General features: G+C 49.1%; 1 protein-coding gene across 1 annotated transcript in view; it reads right to left on the bottom strand.

Annotated features, from left to right (window-relative positions):
• The window catches only part of ghsra (growth hormone secretagogue receptor a), a 32,113-nt gene extending 9,557 nt beyond the window's left edge, over window positions 1-22,556 (bottom strand). Inside the window, exons 1-2 of the mRNA XM_072254463.1 lie at window positions 22,390-22,556; window positions 11,598-12,544 (exon numbers count right to left, since the gene is read on the bottom strand). Of these exons, the coding sequence (XP_072110564.1) occupies window positions 11,598-12,345 (748 nt within the window). The 5' untranslated portion in view covers window positions 12,346-12,544; window positions 22,390-22,556. The remainder of the gene's footprint in view (window positions 1-11,597; window positions 12,545-22,389) is intronic.
• Window positions 22,557-22,868: the final 312 nt, after the last annotated feature.

Genomic DNA, 22,868 nt, shown 5'->3' on the forward strand with positions numbered 1-22,868 from the left:
TTTGACTCTGATTCTGCTCAGGAGCAGAGGGGATAAGATTGGTGTGTATATGGAAAAGAACATCTGAAAATATTTAGAGGTTGAGATCATGGGAAGACCTTCAAAGAATATCATTAATAATCACCGAAATTTATGAATGTCAGAAGACAGAAAATTCATTGTTGATGCTAGTAATAATCTCCTTTTATAAAGAAAGATACCAGTGAAGTGAAAGGTATTTTGACCTTTCAATTAAGTCTTTCTCCATGGTATTTATAGTTCAACCATCTGGGAGATTTCCTGACACAATGAATGAGCTGTCAAAGGATACTTCAAAGATACAGATTACTGCAGAAAATTACAGGACAGAGAAAGGTTAACCAAGATCCCTGAACAATGGGGCTTTCTGCAAACATATATAGCAAAGGTGAAAAATCAAGGTTAGAAATGTTGGTTGTTTTTGGAGAAAAGGGAATGAAGAACTGTTTCTCATGCACGCTATAGCCCGTCCACTTTAAGGTCCAATGTGATGTGCATTCAGAGATGCTCTTCTGCACACCACTGTTACTGTCACTTTCCTGTCAGCTTTAATCAGTCTGGCCAGTCTCCTTTGACCTCTCTCATTAACAAAGCGCTTTTTTTTGCCCACAGAACTGGTGTTTTTGTTTTTTTGCCCTATTCTCCGTAAACTCTAGAGATTGATGTGTGCAAAAATCTCAGGAGATCAGCAGTTTCTGAGATACTCAAACCACCCCATCTGGCACCAGCAATCATTCCACAGTCAAAGTTACTCAGATCACGTTTCTTCCCCATTCCGATGTTTGGTCTGAACAACTGAACCTCTTGACCATGTGTGATGCATTTCTGCATTGAGTTGCTGCCACATGATTGGCTGATTAGATAATTACACGATCAGGTGTACAGGCGTACTAATGAAGAGGCCACTCAGTGTAAATGTCACCTGAGGTTCATTTTCTTGCAGGTATTTACAGCCGAATAAAGTCATACAACTATCAATGTTCAATGGAAAGCAAATTGTACAAATACAAAAAATAATAATAATAAATAATAAATAATGAATTGTAGAGTCATTGAAAGTGAGTCCATCAGTTGTGGAATGTCTTAGTGTTGAGCTGAGTGAAGTTGCATAAAACATAGGACATAGAAAAGTACAGCATAGTACAGGCCCTTCGGCCCACAATGTTGTGCCGACCCTCAAACCCTGCCTCCCATATAAGCCCCCACCTTAAATTCCTCCATATACCTGTCTAGTAGTCTCTTAAACTTCACTAGTGTATCTGCCTCCTCCACTGACTCAGGCAGTGCATTCCATGCACCAACTGCTCTCTGAGTAAAAAATCTTCCTCTAATATCCCCCTTGAACTTCCCACCCCTTACCTTAAAGCCATATCCTCTTGTATTGAGCAGTGGTGCCCTGGGGAAGAGGTGCTGGCTGTCCACTCTATCTATTCCTCTTATTATCTTGCACACCTCCATCATGTCTCCTCTCATCCTCCTTCTCTCTAAAGAGTAAAGCCCTAGCTCCCTTAATCTCTGATCATAATCCATACTCTCCAAACGAGGCAGCATCCTGGTAAGTCTCCTCTGTACCCTTTCCAATGCTTCCACATCCTTCCTATAGTGAGGCGACCAGAAATGGACACAGTACTCCAAGCGTGGCCTAACCAGAGTTTTATAGAGCTGCATCATTACATCGCAACTCTTAAACTCTATCCCTCGACTTATGAAAGCTAACACCCCATAAGCTTTCTTATCTACCCTATCCACCTGTGAGGCAACTTTCAGATTGACCTTAACTCTCTAATTTGACACTCTCTGGTCCAGCACCCATCAGCTCCCATGGGTGCCAGACTAGAGCCTTTGAGAATTACAATCAGGTTTATTATCACCGACATCTGCCAAGAAATTTTTTGTTTTGAGGCAGCAGGACAGTGCAAGACATAAAGAATGATATAATTTAGAGATACTACACAGTGACAGGTCCTTCCAGGCTAACAAGGCCGTGCTGCCAAATTACACCCATGTGACCAATTAGCCTACTAACAGGATCGTAATCAGGATTAATAACACTTCACCTTTTATGAAATTTGTTGCTTCATGACTGCAGTACATTGCAATACATATAAAAACTATAAATAACCACAGATACATAAAAATACTTAAGTAAGCAGTATAAAAAGAGAGCAAAGAAAAGTGACCAAAAACCGCCTGTATGTCTTTGGAATGTGGGAGGAAACGCGTGTGGGCACGAAGAGAACGTACAAACTCCTTACCAACAGTAACGGAATTGAGCCTGGATTGCTGGTGTTGTAAAACTGTTGCTACCGTTAGGCTACCGTGCTGCCAAATTTACAAAGATGAATAAAAAGGGCAAAAAACAATGGAATAACAAGGTCCACACATCAAAGTTGCTAGTGGACGCAGCAGGCCAGGCAGCATCTCTAGGAAGAGGTACAGTCGACGTTTCAGGCCGAGACCCTTCATCAGGACTCCTGACGAAGGATCTCGGCCTGAAGCGTCGACTGTGCCTCTTCCTAGAGATGCTGCCTGGCCTGCTGCGTTCACCAGCAACTTTTACAGGTGTTGCTTGAATTTCCAGCATCTGCAGATTTCCTCGTGTTTGCGGAATAACAAGGTAGTGTTGATGGGTTCATGGACTATTCAGAAATCTGATGGCTGTGGAGAAGCTGTTCTTAAAATGATGATTGTGGACCTTCAGGTTCCTGATGTGTTCATATTCAACCTGTAATATAACTGTTTTCTCTGCAGAACTGTCTTCTTGGCCTGGCCCATGTTGAGTATTTCAAGGGAGGGAAAGCAAAGGAGATCTTTGACCTGAAGCATTAATTGTTTCTTTCTCCACGGATGTTGCTTGACCTGCTGATTGTTTCCGGTATCTTCTATTTCTCAGATTTTCATCCACCCTTGGAGCATTGTGCGTGATTCTGGTTGCCCTGTTGCAGGAGGGATGTGAGGGGTTGAGCTTTGGAGAGGGTGCAGAAGAGGTTCACCAGGATGCTGCCCAGATTGGAGAAAGACATAACGAGAGGTTGGACCAACTTGGATGTTCTCTCTGGAATGGCAGAGGCTGAAGGGAGACCTGATAACTCTACTTGGGCCACATCTGGATTATTACACTGAGATCTGGTCACCCAACGATAAGAAGAATGTGGAGTTATTGGAGAGGGTGCAGGAAAGGTTCGCCAGGATGCTGCCTGTATAGAGGCATGAGCTGCAAAGACAGGTTGGATAAACTGGGATTGCTTTCTTTGGAGTGGCAGAGGCTGAGGGGAGATCGGATAGAGGTTTACAAAATTATTTTACGTAGGTCACTTCCAATTCTTCCATCCTATATCTGCCCACTTAATCAGGTTGGTACAGATTGTAAAAGTGTGGGAGCCACAGATCGAGGCATATGATGCTCACCTAGTCAACGTGAGGAGGAATTCCATTATTCATACACTTCATTTTATGCCCAAAAGTATATAAAATTATATACTTCAGAACTATATAAAATTATGAGAAATATACGTTCAGTGGCCTCTTTATTAGATACATCTCTACACCTGATCATTAATGCAAATATCTGATCAGCCAATCATCTGGCAGTACCAATGCATAAAGCATGCAGACATGGTCAAGAGGTTCAGTTGTTGCTCTGACCAAACAGCAGAAATGTGATCTAAGTGGCTTTGGCCATGGAATGATTGTTGGTGCCAGATGGGGTAGTTGAAGCATCTCAGAAACAGCTGATCTCCTGGGATTTTCGCACACAATAGTCTTTAGAGTTTACAGAGAATGGTACAATAAATAAAAATCATCCAGTGAGTAGCAGTTCTGACAGCAAAAATCCTCTTGTTCATGAGAGAATAGCCAGACTGTTCAAGCTGGCAGGAAGTTGACAGTAACTCAAATAACAAGGTGTTACAACAGTGGTGTACAGAAGAGCATCTCTGAATGCACAACATGTGGAACCTTGAAGTGGATGGGCTACAGCAGCAGAAGACCATGAACATACACTCAGTGGCCACTTTATTCGGTGCAGGGGGTACATAATAAAGTGGCAACTGAGTGCCAATAGGGCAGATAGAGTCCTTTTCACAAGAATAAAATGTCAAATAGTCATTGTTATAGAGTAATGAGGTATCCAGAGAGGTGTAGCCCCTCTGGTGAGAGGCTCCTCGTGTCGATTTGGGGCAGTTCACTTACGTTTGGTCCCCCGGCTCTCACCTGTGGCTCCAAGTAGCTTTTTGCATGTTTGGGCCTGTACTATGCTGCAGTGTTCCGCGTTGTGTGTTCTATGTTGCATGCCCTGGATCAGTGTAGAGGGATCTCTAGTCTCATACTGTCCTTGCCCTGACAGTGAGGGTTGGATCAGCATGGACTGAACTCTCTTTGCCCTAGTGACCAAGGTTCATCCAACAGTTTTTTAATCTCAAGAAAAAAAATACACAAAAATCATTACAGTTTACAAGGATTGACACAGGGACAGATGGCTGGCTACAATGTGGACAATAATTTCCTTTGGTTAAATACAGTTTAAATTCACAAGAAGATTTCTTTCTACATAATTTGAACAGTCACATCCTGTCTGTAAATACAAAGAAAGTCCTGCAAAATTGTGATCTTCTGGAAAGACTTAAATATTTGGATGTTTTGCCGAGGATATTTTACATAACGATGTAGGACTATAAGACTTAGGACCATTCAGTCCATTGAGGTCGCTCCACCATTCCATTATCACTGATTTATTATCCCTCTCAACCGCACACCCTTACTTATCAAGAACCTATCAACCTCCACTTTAAATATACTCAATGACTGGGCCTCCAGAGCCGTCTCTGTCAATGAATTCCACAGATTCACCACCCTCTGTTCTAACTGGCTGTCCCTCTATTCTGAGGCAGTGTTCTCCTGTCCTAGACTCTCCCACTACAGGAAACATCCTCTCCTCATCCGCTCCATCTAGACCTTTCAATATTCAATAGGTTTCAATAGGTTTCAATGAAATCCCACCCCCTCGTTCTTCGAAACCCCAGACCAGAGTCATCAAACGTTCCTCATACATTAACTCTTCCATTCCTGGGATCATTCTCTTGACTTTCTCCCTGATTACCGAGGATATTGCACATTATGATGTTGGGATATGCAGCCCTTGTGCTCATCTTTCCCCTCTCCATCTCTTGCGATTCCAAATCCCCTGAAGTCTCTCTCTGCTCTTCAGTCCAACCTCTCTCTGTGGCAGTGGCAGTCTACTTCCATCTCTCCCTGTGTGATCGAGCTCCCCATTCCTGTCTTAGAGGTCATAGGTTAAGGGTGAAAGATTTAAGGGGGATTTTGTACTATTGCCTGGAGTAGACAGAGTGTATCTTTTTCCCATGGTTGTAAAGTCTAACACCAGAGGACATGCATTTAAGGTGAAGGGGATAATTTCAAAGGAGATGTGAGGGGCAAGTTTTTGTTTACACACGGACAGTGGTGGGTGTCTGGAATGCGTTGCCTGGGGTGGTGGTAGAGGCAGAAACATTAGGGAGTTTCTACTTTATTGGTTTTGCAATACAGAGAGGAGTCGGCCCTTCCAGCCCTTGGAGCCATACAGCCCCAGCAACCCCAAGCAAACCTGATTAACCTTAGCTCAATCTTGGGACAATTTACTGAGCTGGTGGGTCTTTGGACTGTGGGGGGAGGCTCCGAGCACTCAGGGAATACCCACACATTCCATAGGGAGTACCAACAGTGTCAGAATTGAACTCTGGACCCTGGAATGCCTCCAGCTGGAATAGCACCATGCGAACCGCCAAGCTCCCATGGCGCCCATGGTAAGAGGTGTTTAGATAGTAGACACATGACTGTGAGGAAAATGGAAGGATATGGACATTGTGTAGGCAGAAGGGATGAGTTTAGTTGGCCATTTGAATACTGATGTAATTGGTTGGCACAACTTTGTGGGCCGAAGGGCCTGTTCCTGTGCTGTACTGTTCGAGGTTTATTTACGATTGAGGCACAGTACAGAACGAGCCTTCTAGCCCTTCGAGCCAAGGGAAGGAACGCTTTACACCTCCTTTGGTAGAGACGTATCTCCACCCTGCCACCCATCATTTGCAGTACACCAGTGTAATGGAGAGCAAAATAATTGTTACTCCAGATCCGATGCAGCTCAAAAAAACACAATAGGGTAAAGAACACAATAATAAAAAAATAGAATAATTATAAATATGTAAGATAGTTTGTATGTCCATAAAGTGACGCTAGGCACAGGAGTGTCTGTACGTAAGGTGACTGACAGGAAATAACAAAGTAATTGCGGGTGGCTTAGTGGGTGGTGGTGTTGATCAGCCTTCCTATTTGAGGAAAGTAAATGTTTTTGTGTCAGGTGGTGGAGATGCATCTCTACCAAAAGAGGTGTAAGGTGTTCCTCCCCTCCGCTAGCCTGCGGGTCGGTCACCCTTGGGCAAGGTGTAGCATCTGCTTAGCCCCCTCCCCCCACCCCCAGTCAGGGTCAAGTGAAGCCATGGGAGCAGGTGGTACATGTCACCAGTCCTGGTTATGTGACCACCAATGCCAGGCAGACAATCTCCGAAGAGTATTGACAACAGCTGGGGTCACTGCCCAGAGGAAGGCAATGGCAAACACTTCTGTAGAAAAATTTTGCCAAGAACAATCATGGTGTGAGATTATAGTGCTGTGATCTGGATCTTGGCTCCAGAGGAACGATGTTTCATTTAGCTGTACACACACATGGTTGAATGACAATGAACTTGCCTTGTCACCTTGTGGGTGTGGTGGTAGCGAGGCAGGTTAGAGTGACACTGTTACAGCTCAGGGCGTTTGGAGTTTGGAGTTCAGTCCTGGCATCCTCGGTGACGAGTCTCTACATCCCCTGCATGGACTGCGTGGGTTCTCCGGTTTCCTCCTACTGTCCAAAGACCTACCGGGAAAGTTCATTGGTCTTTTGTCCTGTGACTAGATTAGGATTAAATCGGGGTTGTCGGGGGTTACTGGACGCTGTGGCTCGAAGAGTTAGAGAGCCTACTCTGTACTGTATCTCCAAATAAAAAAAATAAATCAGCTTGAAATTTAAAGGGTTGTGATAGCGTGGGATCAGCAGCCAGTGAAAGTGGTGTATGCGAGCTCAGTTTCGAAATTTCAGAGAAGGATGGATAGGTACGTGGATGGTAGGGGTATGGAGGGCTTTGGTCCTGGTTCAGCTCGATGGGAGCAGGCAGTTTAAAATGGCTCAGTATGGACTAGATGGGCCAAAGGGCCTGTGACTGTGTAAAGGGTAGGTGCTGACTCTACTAGAACCTAGTATGGTCTCAGTGGGTCAAACATCCTCTTTCTATCTCATAACAATTCTATCATCTGATCTTTTCTGTGTTTATTAGAACTGAGAGCAATCTAATTGTTTCTAGAGTTACACAGCTTTTCAACAGTCTGCACTTAGAATCACATTTCAGAATGTCACTTCAGAGAATTAATCTTGTATTTTGAAGTCTCTAAAGTTCCCATTATGAAGTCAGCTCTGTGACCTATGCTCTTGCTTTTGCTTGGAGATCAGGCGTAGAACTTTCCGATGGCCATTCAAGCACATGGCTACCATTACAGACCTTATGAAGAAGTGCTCAGCTGTACCTTACAGAAAAGACTCGAGGTCCTATGTCAAAGGTCCCACAGTGAATAAAACTGGACCCTGCAATCCTTGTGGGAGTGATTGTACTTCAGAAAGCACTTCACAGGCTGTGAGAAGTTTGGAACTTCATAGAAAATGACTTCATAGAAGACACTCAAAGCACAGGTTGACTCTGTGGTTAAGAAGGCATACGGTGCATTGGCCTTCATCAACAATGGGATTGAGTTCAAGAGCCGAGAGGTAATGTTGCAGCTATATAGGACCCTGGTCAGACCCCACTTGGAGTACTGTGCTCAGTTCTGGTCACCTCACTACAGGAAGGATGTGGAAGCCATAGAAAGGGTGCAGAGGAGATTTACAAGGATGTAGCCTGGATTGGGGAGCATGCCTTATGAGAATAGGTTGAGTGAACTCGGCCTTTTCTCCCTGGAGTGACGGAGGATGAGAGGTGACCTGATAGAGGGGTATAAGATGATGAGAGGCATTGATCATGTCGATTGTCAGAGGCTTTTTCCAAGGGCTGAAATGGCTAGCACGAGAGGGCACAGTTTTAAGGTGCTTGGAAGTAGGTACAACGGAAATGTCAGGGGTAAGTTTTTCACGCAGAGAGTGGTGAGTGTGTGGAATGGGCTGCTGGCGATGATGGTGGAGGCAGATACGATAGGGTCTTTTAAGAGACTCCTGGATAGGTACATAGAGATTAGAAAACTAGAGGGCTATGGGTAACATGTAAGTACATGTTCGGCACAGCATTGTGGGCCGAAGGGCCTGTATTGTGCCGTAGGTTCTCTATGTTTCTACAATAAAACAGTGCCACACAGGAGAAGACCCTTTGACCCCTAAAGACCGTACCCACCATGGTGCAAGTTGAACTAATGCTTCACATCACTCCAATCCCCGAAATACACGTGTCCACCTGAAAGCACTTTGATTACCCACCGTTTCGGAGGAGGCTCAGGAGCCTGAAAACACACACTCAATGTTTCGAGACCAGCTTCTTCCCCTCTACCATCAATTTTTGAACGAACAATGAACCCACGTACACTACCTCATTATTTTCTTCTCTTTTTTTTGGCTCTGTTATATATATTTCTATTGATATTTATAGATTTTTATTACTATGTATTGCAATGTACTGCTGCCACAAAACCACAAATTTCACGACATACACCAGTAAGGATTCTGACTTCCCCAGACAGTCTAAGTACCCGTCACTCTCTGCAAAAAAGGTTCAGGCCGCAAGCTATTACAGCACCTGTGACCCAGGTTCCATCCTGGTAATGAGCTGTCCGTAAGGAGTTTGCACGTTCACCTCATGACCGAGTGGGTTTCCTCCATGTGCTCCAGATTTCTCCCACGTTGCAAAGACGAATCGGTCACTAGGTCAATTGTTCATGTGGTCCCTTATCTAAGAAAGGATGTTCTGGCATAGGAGAGGGTTCAGAGGAATTTCACGAGAATAATCCCAGGAATGAAAGGGTTAACATATGATAGAGTTTGATGGCTCTGGGCCCGTACTTGCTGGAGTTTAGAAGAATGAGGGGAACCTCATTGAAACCTACTGAATCTTCTCCACAATTCACTTTTCACCATTTGATAGTTTTCAATGAGATCCTCCCTCATTCTTCTAAACTCCATCAAGTAAAGGCCTAGAACCATCAAACGCTCATCAGATGACAACTCTGAACCTCTTTTGAACCCTCTCCAAAGCATCCTTTCTTAGTTAAGAGGCCCAAAACTGCTCACAATACTCTCAGTGCTGTCTGACCGATGCCTTATAAAACCTCAGTATTGCATCCTTGCTTTTGTATTCCAGTCCTCTGGAAATGAATCCTAACTCTAATACTGATGTATTCCATTTGTACTCCTCACCACCAACTCCACCTGCAAATTTACCTTTAGGGAATCCTGCATAAGGACTCCCAAGACACTTTGCACCTCTGCTTTCTGAATTTTCTCCCTGTTTAGAAAATTGTCTAAGCCCTTATTCGTTCTTGCAAAGTGCATGATCATACACTTCCCTACACTGTGATCTATCTGCCACCTCTTTACTCATTCTCCCAACTGGTCGAAGCCCTTCTGTAGACTCCCTGCTTCCTCAACACTTCACGCCCCTCCACCTGTCCTTTTGCAGAACATAGGACATGGAATAGTACAACAAAGTACAAGCCCTTCAGCCAACAGTGTTGTGCTGACCTTTAACATATCACAAGATTAATGTAAGGCTTGTATTACACATAGCCCTCTATTTTTCTGTCATCCATGTGCTCTGAAATGTCCTTAATGTATCTGCTGTTGCCATCACCCCTCTCAGTGTGTTCCTCACACCACTCTCTGTGTAAAAGATCTGTGACTGATGTCCCCCTATACTTTCCTCCAATCATCTTAAATGCCCCTCACTATATTAGCTATACCACTCCCTCCATTGAGGACATTTACAGCAGGTGCAGAAAGAAAGATTTCTTACTCCCTCACATTGTGACATGGATGTAAGATTTAAATAAATTCTAAACTCTAAGGTAGTATACACTCATGGCCACTTTATTAGGTACGTCTATATACCTACTCATTAATGCAAATATCTAACCAGCCAAACGTGGCTGCAATTCAATTCATAAAAGCATGCAGACATAGTCAAGAGATTCAGTTGTTGTTCAGACCAATCATCAGTAGGAAATGTGATCTAAGTGACTTTGACCGTGGAAAGATTGTTGGTGCCAGACGGGGTGGTTTGAGTATCTCAGAAACTGTGGATCTCCTGAGATTGTCACACACAACAGTCTCGAGAGTTAACAGAAAATAGTGAGAAAACCAAAAATAACATCCAATGAGCAGCAGTTCTGTGGTTGAAAATTCCTTGTTAATGAGAGAGGTCAGAGGAGAATGGCCAGACTGGTTCGAGCTGACAGGAAGGTGACAGTAACTCAAGTAGCCATGTGTTACAACAGTGGTGTACAGAAGAGCATCTCGGAATGCACAACACGTCGAAACTTGATGTGGATGGGCTACAGCAGCAGAAGATCACAAACATACAGAAATAGACTCAGTGATGAGATTGAGAGGAAATTGATGGACATACTAAACGGAATTATTGTAGGATTAGTGTGAATGGGGACTGGAGGGTTAGCACAGGCCAGTTGGGCCGAATGGCCTGTTTCAGTGCTGTATGACTGTGACATTCTATGATGCCATTCTGGATCGTTTGTTGAGCTCAATTACAAGGGGAACTGAGAAAAGAGTATGGACACGGAGTACAAACACAAGAGATTCTGCAGATGCCGGAAATCCAGAGCAACACACACCAAATGCTGGAGGAACCCAGCAGGTCTCAGAATGCACAGCTTGTCAAACCACGGAGTGGTTGGACTATAGCAGCATGCACTCAGTGGCCACTTTATCAGGTAAGGGAGGTACTCAATAAAGTGGCCAGTCAGTGCAGAATGAACAAAGCTCTTCCTTCTGTGAATCTATGGTTATATCAAAGGAGGACTGTGTAGGTCTCCTCAGTGTCTGATCAGTGTCATTGGAAGGAGGGTATCTCAGGTAAAGCTCTCTCAGTGTGACCTTTTTATTTATTTATTGAGACGCAGCGCAGAATAGGACCTTCCAGCCTTTCGAGCCACACCGCCCAGTAACCACCAATTTAATCCAAGCCTAATCACAGGACAACACTCAGTGACCAATTAATCTACCAACTGTTGCATCTTCGGACTGGGGGAGGAAACCAGAGCACGTGGAGGAGAAACGCACGAACACCGGGAGAAGGTACAAACAGCGGTGGGAATTGAACCCAGGTTTCTGGCACTGTAAAGTGTCGTGCTAACAGCTACACTACCGTGCTGTCTGATCTCCTGATCTTCTCCCCATCTTATTTCATGGACTGGTGGGGAACAACAGCTCCATCAGTTGTGAACTCTTTGAAAGAGGGACAGAGGGATTGAGAATAGATAGACTGAGATCGGCTCACCCAGCATCTTCACTGTCTGCTTGTTGCTCTTCTCCCTGTTGCTAATGTTGGACGCCAAGTCAACTCTCCTCTGCCTCCAGAGCTTTTTTCCGATTAAGCTATAGAAAACTGACAGGCAAAAGACGGGCAGGAAGAAGAAGGAGGTGGAAACCCAGACCATGGTGTTGAGAAGGCCTGATTCATGGGCGTAGTCCGTTGGCTTGCATTCACTGGTCAGAAGGGGGTCAGTCCCATTCTCAACCTCTACCCCGACCAGGATGAAGATGGGTCCGGCACAGGCGAACGCCAAGGACCAGAGGAAGAAGATGAGCACCTTGACTCTACTCTTCGTGATGACCATTTTGGCCTGGAGTGGGAAGCAGATGGCAAAGTACCTCTCCACACTCAGAGCGGTGATGCTGAGGATCGTAGAATACGTGCAGCTCTCACTCACAAACTGGAAGAGCTTACAGAGCAAATCGCCAAAAATCCACGGTCTCTCTTTCCACATGCGGTACAAATCCAAAGGCATGCAAAGAAAGATGAACAAATCTGAGAGCGCCATGCTAGACAGATGGAAGTTGGTGGTAGTCCTCATGTCCTTGAACTTCAGCACAATCAAGATGGTCAAAACGTTGCCGCTAATCCCGATCAATGCCAGCAGAACACAAGCGGTGGTGACCACAGTCAGGATGGGGGTGGAGAAGAGGTTAATGTCATAATCCAAGTAATCCACAGTGTGGAGGCTGCAGTTCTGGGTGCAGTTCATGGTTGCCAAATGGTCGAACGTGGCTAGTCTCCAGTCTAGGATGTGAGATGGCGGAAGTATGTCTCCGTGGTGTCAGACTGAATAGTGGCTGATGGAGAGGCACCTCACCGTCACAGCAGCCAAGGCGAGTCAGGATGGTGCAGGAGTTCAAAGATAGAGAGTACTGAAACATCCAAAAGCCAGAGTCCGGACTCCCAACCTACAATGCAAGAGAAGGAGAAGTTTAGCAGGTGCAGGAAGACCAGGTGGTGATCTCTCTGAGGGCATATCTGCTCAGGCTCTTTCTCTCTCTCTCTCCCTCTTCCACTCCCTCCCTCCCTCCCTCCCTCCAGATTCCTCAACTCTTTTGTAATGTCTCCCACTTTTAGCTCTGTCTTTGACTTTCCATCTCTTTCAATCTTCTTTTGTTGTTTCAACCTTTTTGTTTGTTTCAACCCCTCTCTCTTTCTTGCTCTCCCCCTCCCTCCCTCTCTCCCTCCTTCTCACTCTCACTCTCTCTCTCTCACTTTTTGACATTCTATGCATAGCAAAAGGGCAGTGCTGTGATAGGTATGGGGGATTTCAATATGCAAGGAGATTGAGAACATCATGCGGGGGGATTTCTAGAATGTCCACAAGATGGAGCAGCTCACTGGGGGATCAGCTACTTTGGATTGGGTCTTGTGCAATGAATGGGAACTGATTAGCGAGCTTAAGGTAAAAGCATCCTCAGGGGTAAGTGATCATAATATGATCAAATTCACCCTGAAATTTGAGAAGGAGAAGCTAAAGTCAGATGTAGCAGTATTACAGTGAAGTAAAGAGAATTACAGAGGCATGAGAGAAGAGTTGTCCAGAATTGATTGGAAAAGAACACTGGCAGGGATGGATGGCAGAGCAGCAATGGCTGGAATTTCTGGAAGAAATTCGGAAGGCACAGGAAATATACATCACAAAGAGAAAGAGGTATTCTAAAGGCAAGATGACATAACCGCGGCTGACAAGAGAAGTCAAAGCCAACATTAAAGCCAAAGGGAGGGCATATAGTAAAGTTTACTGGGAGTCAGAGAATTGGGAAGCTTTTAAAAACTAAGTGAAGGCAACTAAAAAAGTCATAAAGAAGGAAAAGATGGAATATGAAAGTAAGCTAGCCAATAATATTAGATTAGGTTAGTTTAGATTAAAGAGGATACCAAACATTTCTTCAGATACATAAAGTGTAAAAGAGAGGTGAGAGTGGATATCGGATTGCTAGAAATGATGCTGGATACGAAGTAATGGAGAGAGGGAACAAGGAAATGGCAGATTCATTGAATAAGTATTTTGCATCAGTCATCACTGTGGAAGTCACTTGCACTATGCCAGAAGTTCAAGAGTGTCAGGGGGCAGAAGAGTGTGAAGTTGTCATTACTATGGAGAATGTTCTTGGGAAACTGAAAGGTTTGAGGGTAGATAAGTTACCTGGACCAGATGATTTACACTCCAGAGTTCTGAAAGAGGTGACTAAAGAGATTATGGAGGCATTAGTAATGATCTTTCAAGAATCAGTAAATACTGGCATAGTTCTGGAGGAATGGAAAATTGCAAATGTCACTCCACTCTTCAGGAAGGGAGGGAGGCAGAAGCAAGGAAACTATAGGTCAGTTAGTCTGACCTCAGTGGTTGGGAAGCTGTTGGAGAAGATTTTTAAGAATGTAGTTTCAGAGTACTTGGAGGCACATTATAAAATAGGCCAAAGTCAGAATGCTTATCTCAAGGGAAAATCTTGCCTGACAAATCTGTTGGAATTCTTTGAAGAAATAACAAGCAGAATAGATAAAGGAGAATCGGTGGAAGTTGCGTAATTGGATTTTCAGAAGGCCTTTGACAAGATACCACACATGAGTCTACTTAACAAGTTAAGAGCCCATGGTATTACAGGAAAGATACAGGCATGGATAGAGTAATGGCTGATTGGCAGGAGGAAAAGAATGGGAATAAAGGGAACCTTTTCCAGTTGGCTGACAACGACTAGTAGGGCATCTGTGTTGGGACCAATTCTTTTTACACTATATATCAATGATTTGGATGACAGAATTGTAGGGCTTGTGTCCAAGTTTGGTGATGATACGAAGATAGATGGAGCAGCAGGTAGTTTTGGGGAAGTAGAGAGGCTACAGAAAGACTTAGGCAGATTAGGAGAATGGGCAAAGGAGTGGCAGGTGGAATACTCTTGGGAAGTGTATGGTAGAAGAAACGAAAGGTTTGACTATTTTCTGAATGGAGAGAAAATTCAAAAATCTGAGGCACAAAGGAACTTGGGAGTCCTTGTGCAGCATTCCCTAAAGGTATTTGCAGGTTAAGTTGGTGGTGAGGAAAACAAATGTAATGTCAGCATTAATTTCAAGAGGTCTAGACTATAAAGGCTCGCTTGCAGCGGTATCACAGGCACTTAACATTGGATAGGCAAACCTCACAAGAAAACCTAAATAAAGCTTAAATTTTACACAACTTTTACAACACAGTTAGAACCAGAAAAATGTCTATTTCCCTGCAGTGATTGCAGTGCTGGTGTTCTAAGAGATGACTGTATTAGGCAGCTTTTTACGTTTCTGCACACTTGGTTTGCTGTAGCATACTAGACACTTTCATCAGTACATCTGATGGAGTGTTCGACAAAGAGTTGAACCTCAACCATCAGTCAGTACACTTTCCACAGCCCGGCTCTGGGAGTGGTCGCTGACAAGCTGAACTTTAGCCATCTAAGAAAGTAAAGGTGATGCCATGTTTTCCTTCTGATTGCATTGATGTTATTGGGCCCACAGATCTCCGTCTCCAATTGTTCCTCTCCCTCTTCCTCTTCCCCTCTCCCCTCTCTCCCCTCTCTCCCAACCCTTTTCTTCTTCTCATTGCCACTCATTCACTCATTCCCTCCTTCTCTGCCTCCTTCTCCCCTTCTCTCTTCCACCCTCTCCCTCCCTCTTCCAATCTCTCTCACCTCTCCCTTCCACTCTCTCTCTCCCCTCCTTCTCTCTCTCCCTCTGCTATGGTCTCTCCCCTCTACCAATCTATCCCCCTCTCAATCCCTCTCTCTCCCCCCTCTCTCCCTGTCCCTCTTCCTCTCCCACTCTCCCTCCCTTCTCCACTCACTCTCGCCACCTCTCTCTCCCTCACATACTCTCCTCCTCTCCCTTTCTCTCTCTCCTTCCCTCTCTTTCTCTCAACCTTTTCTCTTTCTCTTTCCTTTTCTCCCCTCCCTCTTTCTTTCTCTCTCCCCCTACTGCTATACTCTCTGTCTGCACCCCTCTCTTAATCTCCCTTTTCCTCCCTCTTTCTTTCTGTCTCCCCTGTCTTTCTCTCGCCCCCTTCTTACTTTCTATCTCCCTCTCTCTTCCCCTTGTGCCCTCTCTCCCTCCCACTCTTTCCTCTCCCCTCCTCTCTTTCTCTTTCCCTTCCTCTCTTCCTCTCTCCTCACCTCTCTATCCTTCCCTCACTCCTCTCTTTTTCTCTCCCCATCTCTTTCTCTCTTCCACCTCTACACTCCGTCTCTATCTGCATCCCATTCTCTCTTTCTCTCACACTTTCTCTCTCTCCGACTTTCTTTCTCCCCTGTCTCTGTCTCTCTCTCTCCTCCCTCTCTCTCTCCCTTTGCCTCTCTTCCTCTTTCTCTCTCTCCTTCTCTCTCTTCCCCCTCATTCTCTCCCTCCCTCCCTCTCTCTCTCTCTCCCTCCTCTCTCTCTCTCTCTCTCTCTCCTTTTCTGTTTCCAACAGCCACTCAGTAATTTCCCCTCCTCTCCCCTGTGCAAAACATTTTCTTTCCAATTCCATTTCTGCTCTCTGGGGTCAGAGTGGGGGAAATGCTGAATTCCTCAAACCCCAAAACACATTCTGAGTTGGTAAAGAAAAACTCTAACCACACAGTTAAATATACACAGATCTCTCTACAGAGATGTATTCCCATATTGAGTGAGAGGGAGACGGGGGAAGGAAATAGGGGGAGAGGGTGAGGGAGAGAAGGAGAGGAGGGGAAGGAGAGAGATAGAGAGACGCAGAAAGGGAGGGAGGGGTATGGAAAGAGAGACATCAAGTAAGAGTGAAAAAAGTGGGTTGGATTTGGAGAGAGAAATAAAAGAGAGGTGAAGGGAAAGAGGGAGGAGAGAGGGGGGATGAGAGAGAGCATGGGGAGGGAGAGAGGGGGGAGAGGTGACAGGTGATGGAGGGAGAGAGGGGGAGAGGAGAGGTGAGAGGTGAGGGAGGGAGAGAGAGGGAGAGGAGGGAGGGAGAGGTGAGGGAGAGGATGGGGAGAGGTGAGGCAGGGAAAGAGGAGAGGAGGGGGAGAGGTGAGGGAGGGGAGAGAGGGGGAGAGGAGGGGGGAAAGGTGAGGGAGGGAGAGGGGGAGAGGTGAGGGAGGGGAGAGAGCATGGGGAGGGAGAGAGGGGGAGAGGAGAGGGCAGAGGTGAGGGAGGGAGAGAGAGGGAGAGGAGGGAGGGAGAGGTGAGGGAGAGGATGGGGAGAGGTGAGGGAGGGAGAGAGGAGGAGAGGAGGGGGAGAGGTGAGGGAGGGAGGAGGGGGGAGAGGTGAGGGAGGGGAGAGAGGGGGAGAGGAGGGGGAGAGGTGAGGGAGGGAGAGAGGGGGAGAGGTGAGGGAGGGGAGAGAGCATGGGGAGGGAGAGAGGGGGAGAGGAGAGGAAGAGGTGAGAGGGGGAGAGCATAGGGAGGCAGAGAGGGAGAGAGGAGAGGGGAGAGGTGAGGGAGGGAGAGGGGGAGAGAGGGGGGAGAGGTGAGGCAGGGAGGGAAGGGGAGAGGAGAGGGGAGAGGTGAGGGAAGGAGAGAGGGGGAGAGGAGGGGGAGAGGTGAGGGAGGAAGAAAGGCGGAGAGGAGAAGGGAGAGGTGAGGGAGGGAGAGAGGGGGAGAGGAGGGGGAGAGGTGAGGGAGGAGAGAGCATGGGGAGGGAGAGGGGGAGAGGAGAGGGGGAGAGATGAGGGAGGGAGAGAGGGGGAGAGGATGGGGAGAGGTGAGGGAGGGAGAGAGCATGGGGGGGAAGAGGGGGAGAGGAGGAGGGAGAGGTGAGGGAGGGAGGGGGGAGAGGTAAGGGAGGGAGAGAGGGGGGAGAGGAGGGCAGAGGTGAGGGAGGGGAGAGAGCATGGGGAGGGAGGGGGGAGAGGAGAGGGGGAGAGGTGAGGGAGGGGAGAGAGCATGGGGAGGGAGAGAGGGAGAGAGGAGAGGGGAGAGATGAGGGAGGGAGAGGGGGAGAGAGGAGGGGGAGAGGTGAGGGAGGGAGAGAGGGGGGAGGAGTGGGAGAGGTGAGGGAAGAAGAAAGGCAGAGAGGAGGGGGAGAGGTGAGGGAAGAAGAAAGGCAGAGAGGAGGGGGAGAGGTGAGGGATGGAGAGAGGGGGAGAGGAGGGGGAGAGGTGAGGGAGGGAGAGAGGAGGAGAGGAGGGGGAGAGGTGAGGGAGGGGAGAGAGCATGGGAGGGAGTGAGGGGGAGAGGAGGGGGAGATGTGAGGGAGGGAGAGGGGGAGAGAGGGGGGAGGTGAGGCAGGGAGGGAAGGGGAGAGGAGAAGGGAGAGGTGAGGGAAGGAGAGAGGGGGAGTGGAAGGGGGAGAGGTGAGGGAGGAAGAAAGGTGGAGAGGAGGGGTGAGAGGTGAGGGAGGAAGAAAGACGGAGAGGAGGGGGGAGATGTGAGGGAGGGAGAGAGGGGGAGAGGAGGGGGAGAGATGAGGGAGAGGAGAGAGCATGGGGAGGGAAAGAGGAGAGAGGAGGGGGGAGAGGTGAGGGAGGGAGGGGGGAGAGGTAAGGGAGGGAGAGAGGGGAGAGGAGGGGGAGATGTGAGGGAGGCGAGAGAGTGTGGGGAGGGAGAGAGGGGGAGAGGAGGGGAAGAGGTGAGGGAGGGGAGAGAGCATGGGGAGGGAGAGAGAGGGAGAGGAGAGGGGAGAGGTGAGGGAGGGAGAGGGGGAGAGAGGGGGGGAGGTGAGGCAGGGAGGGAAGGGGAGAGGAGAGGGGAGAGGTGAGGGAAGGAGAGAGGGGGAGAGGAGGGGGAGAGGTGAGGGAGGAAGAAAGGCAGAGAGGAGAAGGGAGAGGTGAGGGGGAGAGGAGGGGGAGAGGTGAGAGAGGGGAGAGAGCATGGGGAGGGAGAGGGGGAGAGGAGAGGGGGAGAGGTGAGGGAGGGAGAGAGGGGGAGAGGATGGGGAGAGGTGAGGGAGGGAGAGAGAGCATGGGGGGGAGAGGAGAGGTGAGGGAGGGGAGAGAGCATGGGGAGGGAGAGAGGGAGAGAGGAGAGGGGAGAGGTGAGGGAGAGAGGAGGGGGGTGAGGTGAGGGAGGGAGAGAGGGGGAGAGGGGAGAGGTGAGGGAGGGGAGAGAGTGTGGGGAGGGAGAGAGGGGGAGAGGAGAGGGGAGAGGTGAGGGAAGGAGAGAGGGGGAGTGGAAGGGGGAGAGGTGAGGGAGGAAGAAAGGCGGAGAGGAGGGGTGAGAGGTGAGGGAGGAAGAAAGACGGAGAGGAGGGGGGAGATGTGAGGGAGGGAGAGAGGGGGAGAGGAGGGGGAGAGATGAGGGAGAGGAGAGAGCATAGGGAGGGAAAGAGGGGAGAGGAGGGGGGAGAGGTGAGGGAGGGAGAGAGGGGTAGAGGATGGGGAGAGGTGAGGGAGGGAGAGAGAGCATGGGGAGGGGAAGAGGGGGAGAGGAGGGCAGAGGTGAGGGAGGGGAGAGAGCATGGGGGGGAGAGGAGAGGTGAGGGAGGGGAGAGAGCATGGGGAGGGAGAGAGGGAGAGAGGAGAGGGGAGAGGTGAGGGAGAGAGGAGGGGGGTGAGGTGAGGGAGGGAGAGAGGGGGAGAGGGGAGAGGTGAGGGAGGGGAGAGAGTGTGGGGAGGGAGAGAGGGGGAGAGGAGAGGGGAGAGGTGAGGGAAGGAGAGAGGGGGAGTGGAAGGGGGAGAGGTGAGGGAGGAAGAAAGGCGGAGAGGAGGGGTGAGAGGTGAGGGAGGAAGAAAGACGGAGAGGAGGGGGGAGATGTGAGGGAGGGAGAGAGGGGGAGAGGAGGGGGAGAGATGAGGGAGAGGAGAGAGCATGGGGAGGGAAAGAGGGGAGAGGAGGGGGGAGAGGTGAGGGAGGGAGGGGGGAGAGGTAAGAGAGGGAGAGAGGGGAGAGGAGGGGGAGATGTGAGGGAGGCGAGAGAGTGTGGGGAGGGAGAGAGGGGGAGAGGAGGGGGAGAGGTGAGGGAGGGGGAGAGCATGGGGAGGGGGGAGAGGAGGGGGAGGGGAGAGAGCATGGGGAGGGAGAGAGGGAGAGAGGAGAGGGGAGAGGTGAGGGAGAGAGGAGGGGGGTGAGGTGAGGGAGGGAGAGAGGGGGAGAGGGGAGAGGTGAGGGAGGGGAGAGAGTGTGGGGAGGGAGAGAGGGGGAGAGGAGAGGGGAGAGGTGAGGGAAGGAGAGAGGGGGAGTGGAAGGGGGAGAGGTGAGGGAGGAAGAAAGGCGGAGAGGAGGGGTGAGAGGTGAGGGAGGAAGAAAGACGGAGAGGAGGGGGGAGATGTGAGGGAGGGAGAGAGGGGGAGAGGAGGGGGAGAGATGAGGGAGAGGAGAGAGCATGGGGAGGAAAAGAGGGGAGAGGAGGGGGGAGAGGTGAGGGAGGGAGGGGGGAGAGGTAAGGGAGGGAGAGAGGGGAGAGGAGGGGGAGATGTGAGGGAGGCGAGAGAGTGTGGGGAGGGAGAGAGGGGGAGAGGAGGGGGAGAGGTGAGGGAGGGGGGAGAGCATGGGGAGGGGGGGAGAGGAGGGGAGAGTTAAGGGAGGGGAGAGAGCATGGGGAGGGAGAGAGGGGGAGAGGAGGGGGAGATGTGAGGGAGGGGAGAGAGCATGGGGAGGGAGAGGGGGGAGAGGAGGGGGAGATGTGAGGAAGGGGAGAGAGTGTGGGGAGGGAGAGAGGGGGAGAAGAGAGGGAAGAGGTGAGGGAGGGAGAGGGGGAGAGAGGAGGGGGAGAGGTGAGGGAGGGAGAGAGGGGGAGAGGAGGGGGTAGAGGTGAAGGAGGAAGAAAGACAGAGAGGAGGGGGAGATGTGAGGGAGGGGAGAGAGTGTGGGGAGGGAGAGAGGAGAGGTGAGGGAGGGGAGAGAGCATGGGGAGGGAGAGAAGGGGAGGGAGAGAGGGAGAGGTGAGGGAGGGAGTGGGGGAGAGGAGGGGGGAGAGGTGAGGGAGGGGAGAGAGCATGGGGAGGGAGAGGAGAGAGGTGAGGGAGGGGAGAGAGCATGGAGAGGGAGTGAGGGGGAGAGGAGGGGGGAGAGGTGAGGGAGGGAGAGAGGGGGGGAGAGGAGGGGGGAGAGGTAAGGGAGGGAGAGAGGGGGAGTGGAGGGGGGAGGTAAGGGAGGGAGAGAGGGGGAGTGGAGGGGGGAGGTGAGGGAGGGAGAGAGGGGAAGAGGAGGGGGGAGAGATGAGGGAGGGAGAGAGAGGGGAGAGGAGGGGAGAGGTGAGGGAGGGGAGAGAGCATGGGGAGGGAGAGAAGGGGAGGGAGAGAGGGAGAGGTGAAAGAGGGGAGAGGTGAGGGAGGGAGCGGGGGAGAGGAGCGGGGAGAGGTGAGGGAGGGGAGAGAGCATGGGGATGGAGAACGAGAGAGAGTGGGGAGAGGTGAAAGAGGGGGAAAGAGAGCATGGGGAGAGAGAGTGGGAGAGAGAGATGGGGAAGGGAGTTGGAGAGAAAGCATGGGAGAATTTAGAGAGAGAGAGAAGAAGTGAGAGAGAGGAAGAGAAAAAAGGGGAGGAGGGGGGTAGGAAGAGAGACACCCATGGAGATGCATAGAAAGAGGGAGGATAGGGAGGGACATCGAGCAAGAGTGAAGGAGTAAAATCTCGGATGTGGAGAGAGAAACAGAGGTAGAAAGAGAGAGAGGATGAGGGAGAGAGAAGTGGAGGGAGAGAGGGAGAATTGAGGGGGACAGGGAGGAAAGAGGGCGAGGGAGAGACGGAGGGAGAAGGAAGAGTGGGAGAGAGGCAGTGAGAGAGGGAGGGAGAGAAAGGATTAGCAAGCAAGAAGGAGAAAACAGGGACGGAGATGGAGGGAGAGAGAGTGGAGAGGGAGAAGGGAATGTCAAGTATTAGAGAAGGAAAGATTAAAACCCTCAGGATAGTCACGTAGTGATAAACAGAGGATGAAAGAGGAATGGGGAAAGATGATGAGTTATAAGGAACGATATAAGAAGCTAAGTCACAGCCCCCCAGCCCATCGAGTCTGTACTAAGCATTAACATCCCATTCACACCATCCTTATCCAAATCCCCGATTTCAAAACTCTCCCACTGCTTATAGACAGTGGCAATCAACTTAGCAGCCTGCACACCTTTCCGATGTGGGAAGAAAGCTGAGTGCCCAGAGAGGAATAATATTCACTGAAAAAGCAGAGCAGTCAGAAAAATAGGGAAAGATGAAGAAAGAGGGGGAGGGCAGGGGAGAGACAGAGGCAGGCAGCATCTTTAAAGACTCAACATTGCTCCTTCCCCTACTCCCAACTTCTTATTTTGGCTTCTGCCCCCTTCCTTTCCAGTCCTGAAGAAAGGCCTTGGCCCAAAATGCTGACTGTTTATTCATTTCCATAGACGCTGCCTGACCTGCTGAATTCCTCCAGCATTTTGTGTGTGTGGCTCTGGGTTTCCAGCATCTACATAATCTCTTGTATTATGAGAGGGAGAAACAGAAAGACATAGAGAGAGACAAAGGGAGAAAGAGTCAGAGAGAGAGAGAAACAAAGAGAGAAAGAGTGAGAAAGACAGAGAGAGAAACAGAGACAGAGAGAGAGAGCAAGAAACAGCGAGATAGACCGAAGGACCAGCAAAGGAAGGGAGTGAAAAAGACAGAGAGGTTAACAGGGAGCTGGAGAGAGAGAGTGTGTATGGCTGATGTAAGGGTGGGCAGAAAGACAGAAAGAAAGATCGAGGCAAAGTTGAAGAGAGACAGAGAGACTCATCACAAAGCCCCACACATGAGGTAAACAATCTCACACATGGATTAGGTAGAAAATAAAAACAATACCATGAATCACAAACTAATGTGTGATTAACCTTACTAACGGTTACTGTTAGACTTTGGTAAAAGCAGAATAATGAGAGATAGTGAGTACCTCAGCCTCTGGAGAAGAGACACTTTCCTCCAACAACCAACGAGTTTTTACCTCCCGTGCAGATTTTAACTGGCCCGCTGAGAGATCTGGTCCAGTTTTTGTATTTACTGAGTCTGAACAAACATCCATTCACCTCTTAAACAAAGTCCACTCCTGACACAAAATGGTCCGTGTGTGAGAAGCAGGCCGAAGGGATGAGCAGGAGCTAGCCTGGGATCAGACTGCTCTCTGGTAAACAGGGAGTGCCAGCCCACTGCTGTCTGCCGGGGGTGGGGGGGGGGGAGAGCTCTGCTGACGGATAGGTTCCCTGCTAGCTCTCACAGCGTCAGACAGAGAGGGAGAGCGGGAGAGAGCAAGCAACATGTGAAAATATCTGTGCACCATCTGATCATAAATCCTGTGGCAGAGGTCTGAGCAAGATACAATGGGGAGGAGGATTTATTGTTAAATAGCCAAAAACATGGAACTAGTAACAGGTC

This window comes from Mobula birostris, chromosome 4 (genome assembly GCF_030028105.1).
Source record: "Mobula birostris isolate sMobBir1 chromosome 4, sMobBir1.hap1, whole genome shotgun sequence".
Classification (NCBI taxonomy): Eukaryota; Metazoa; Chordata; class Chondrichthyes; order Myliobatiformes; family Myliobatidae; genus Mobula; species Mobula birostris.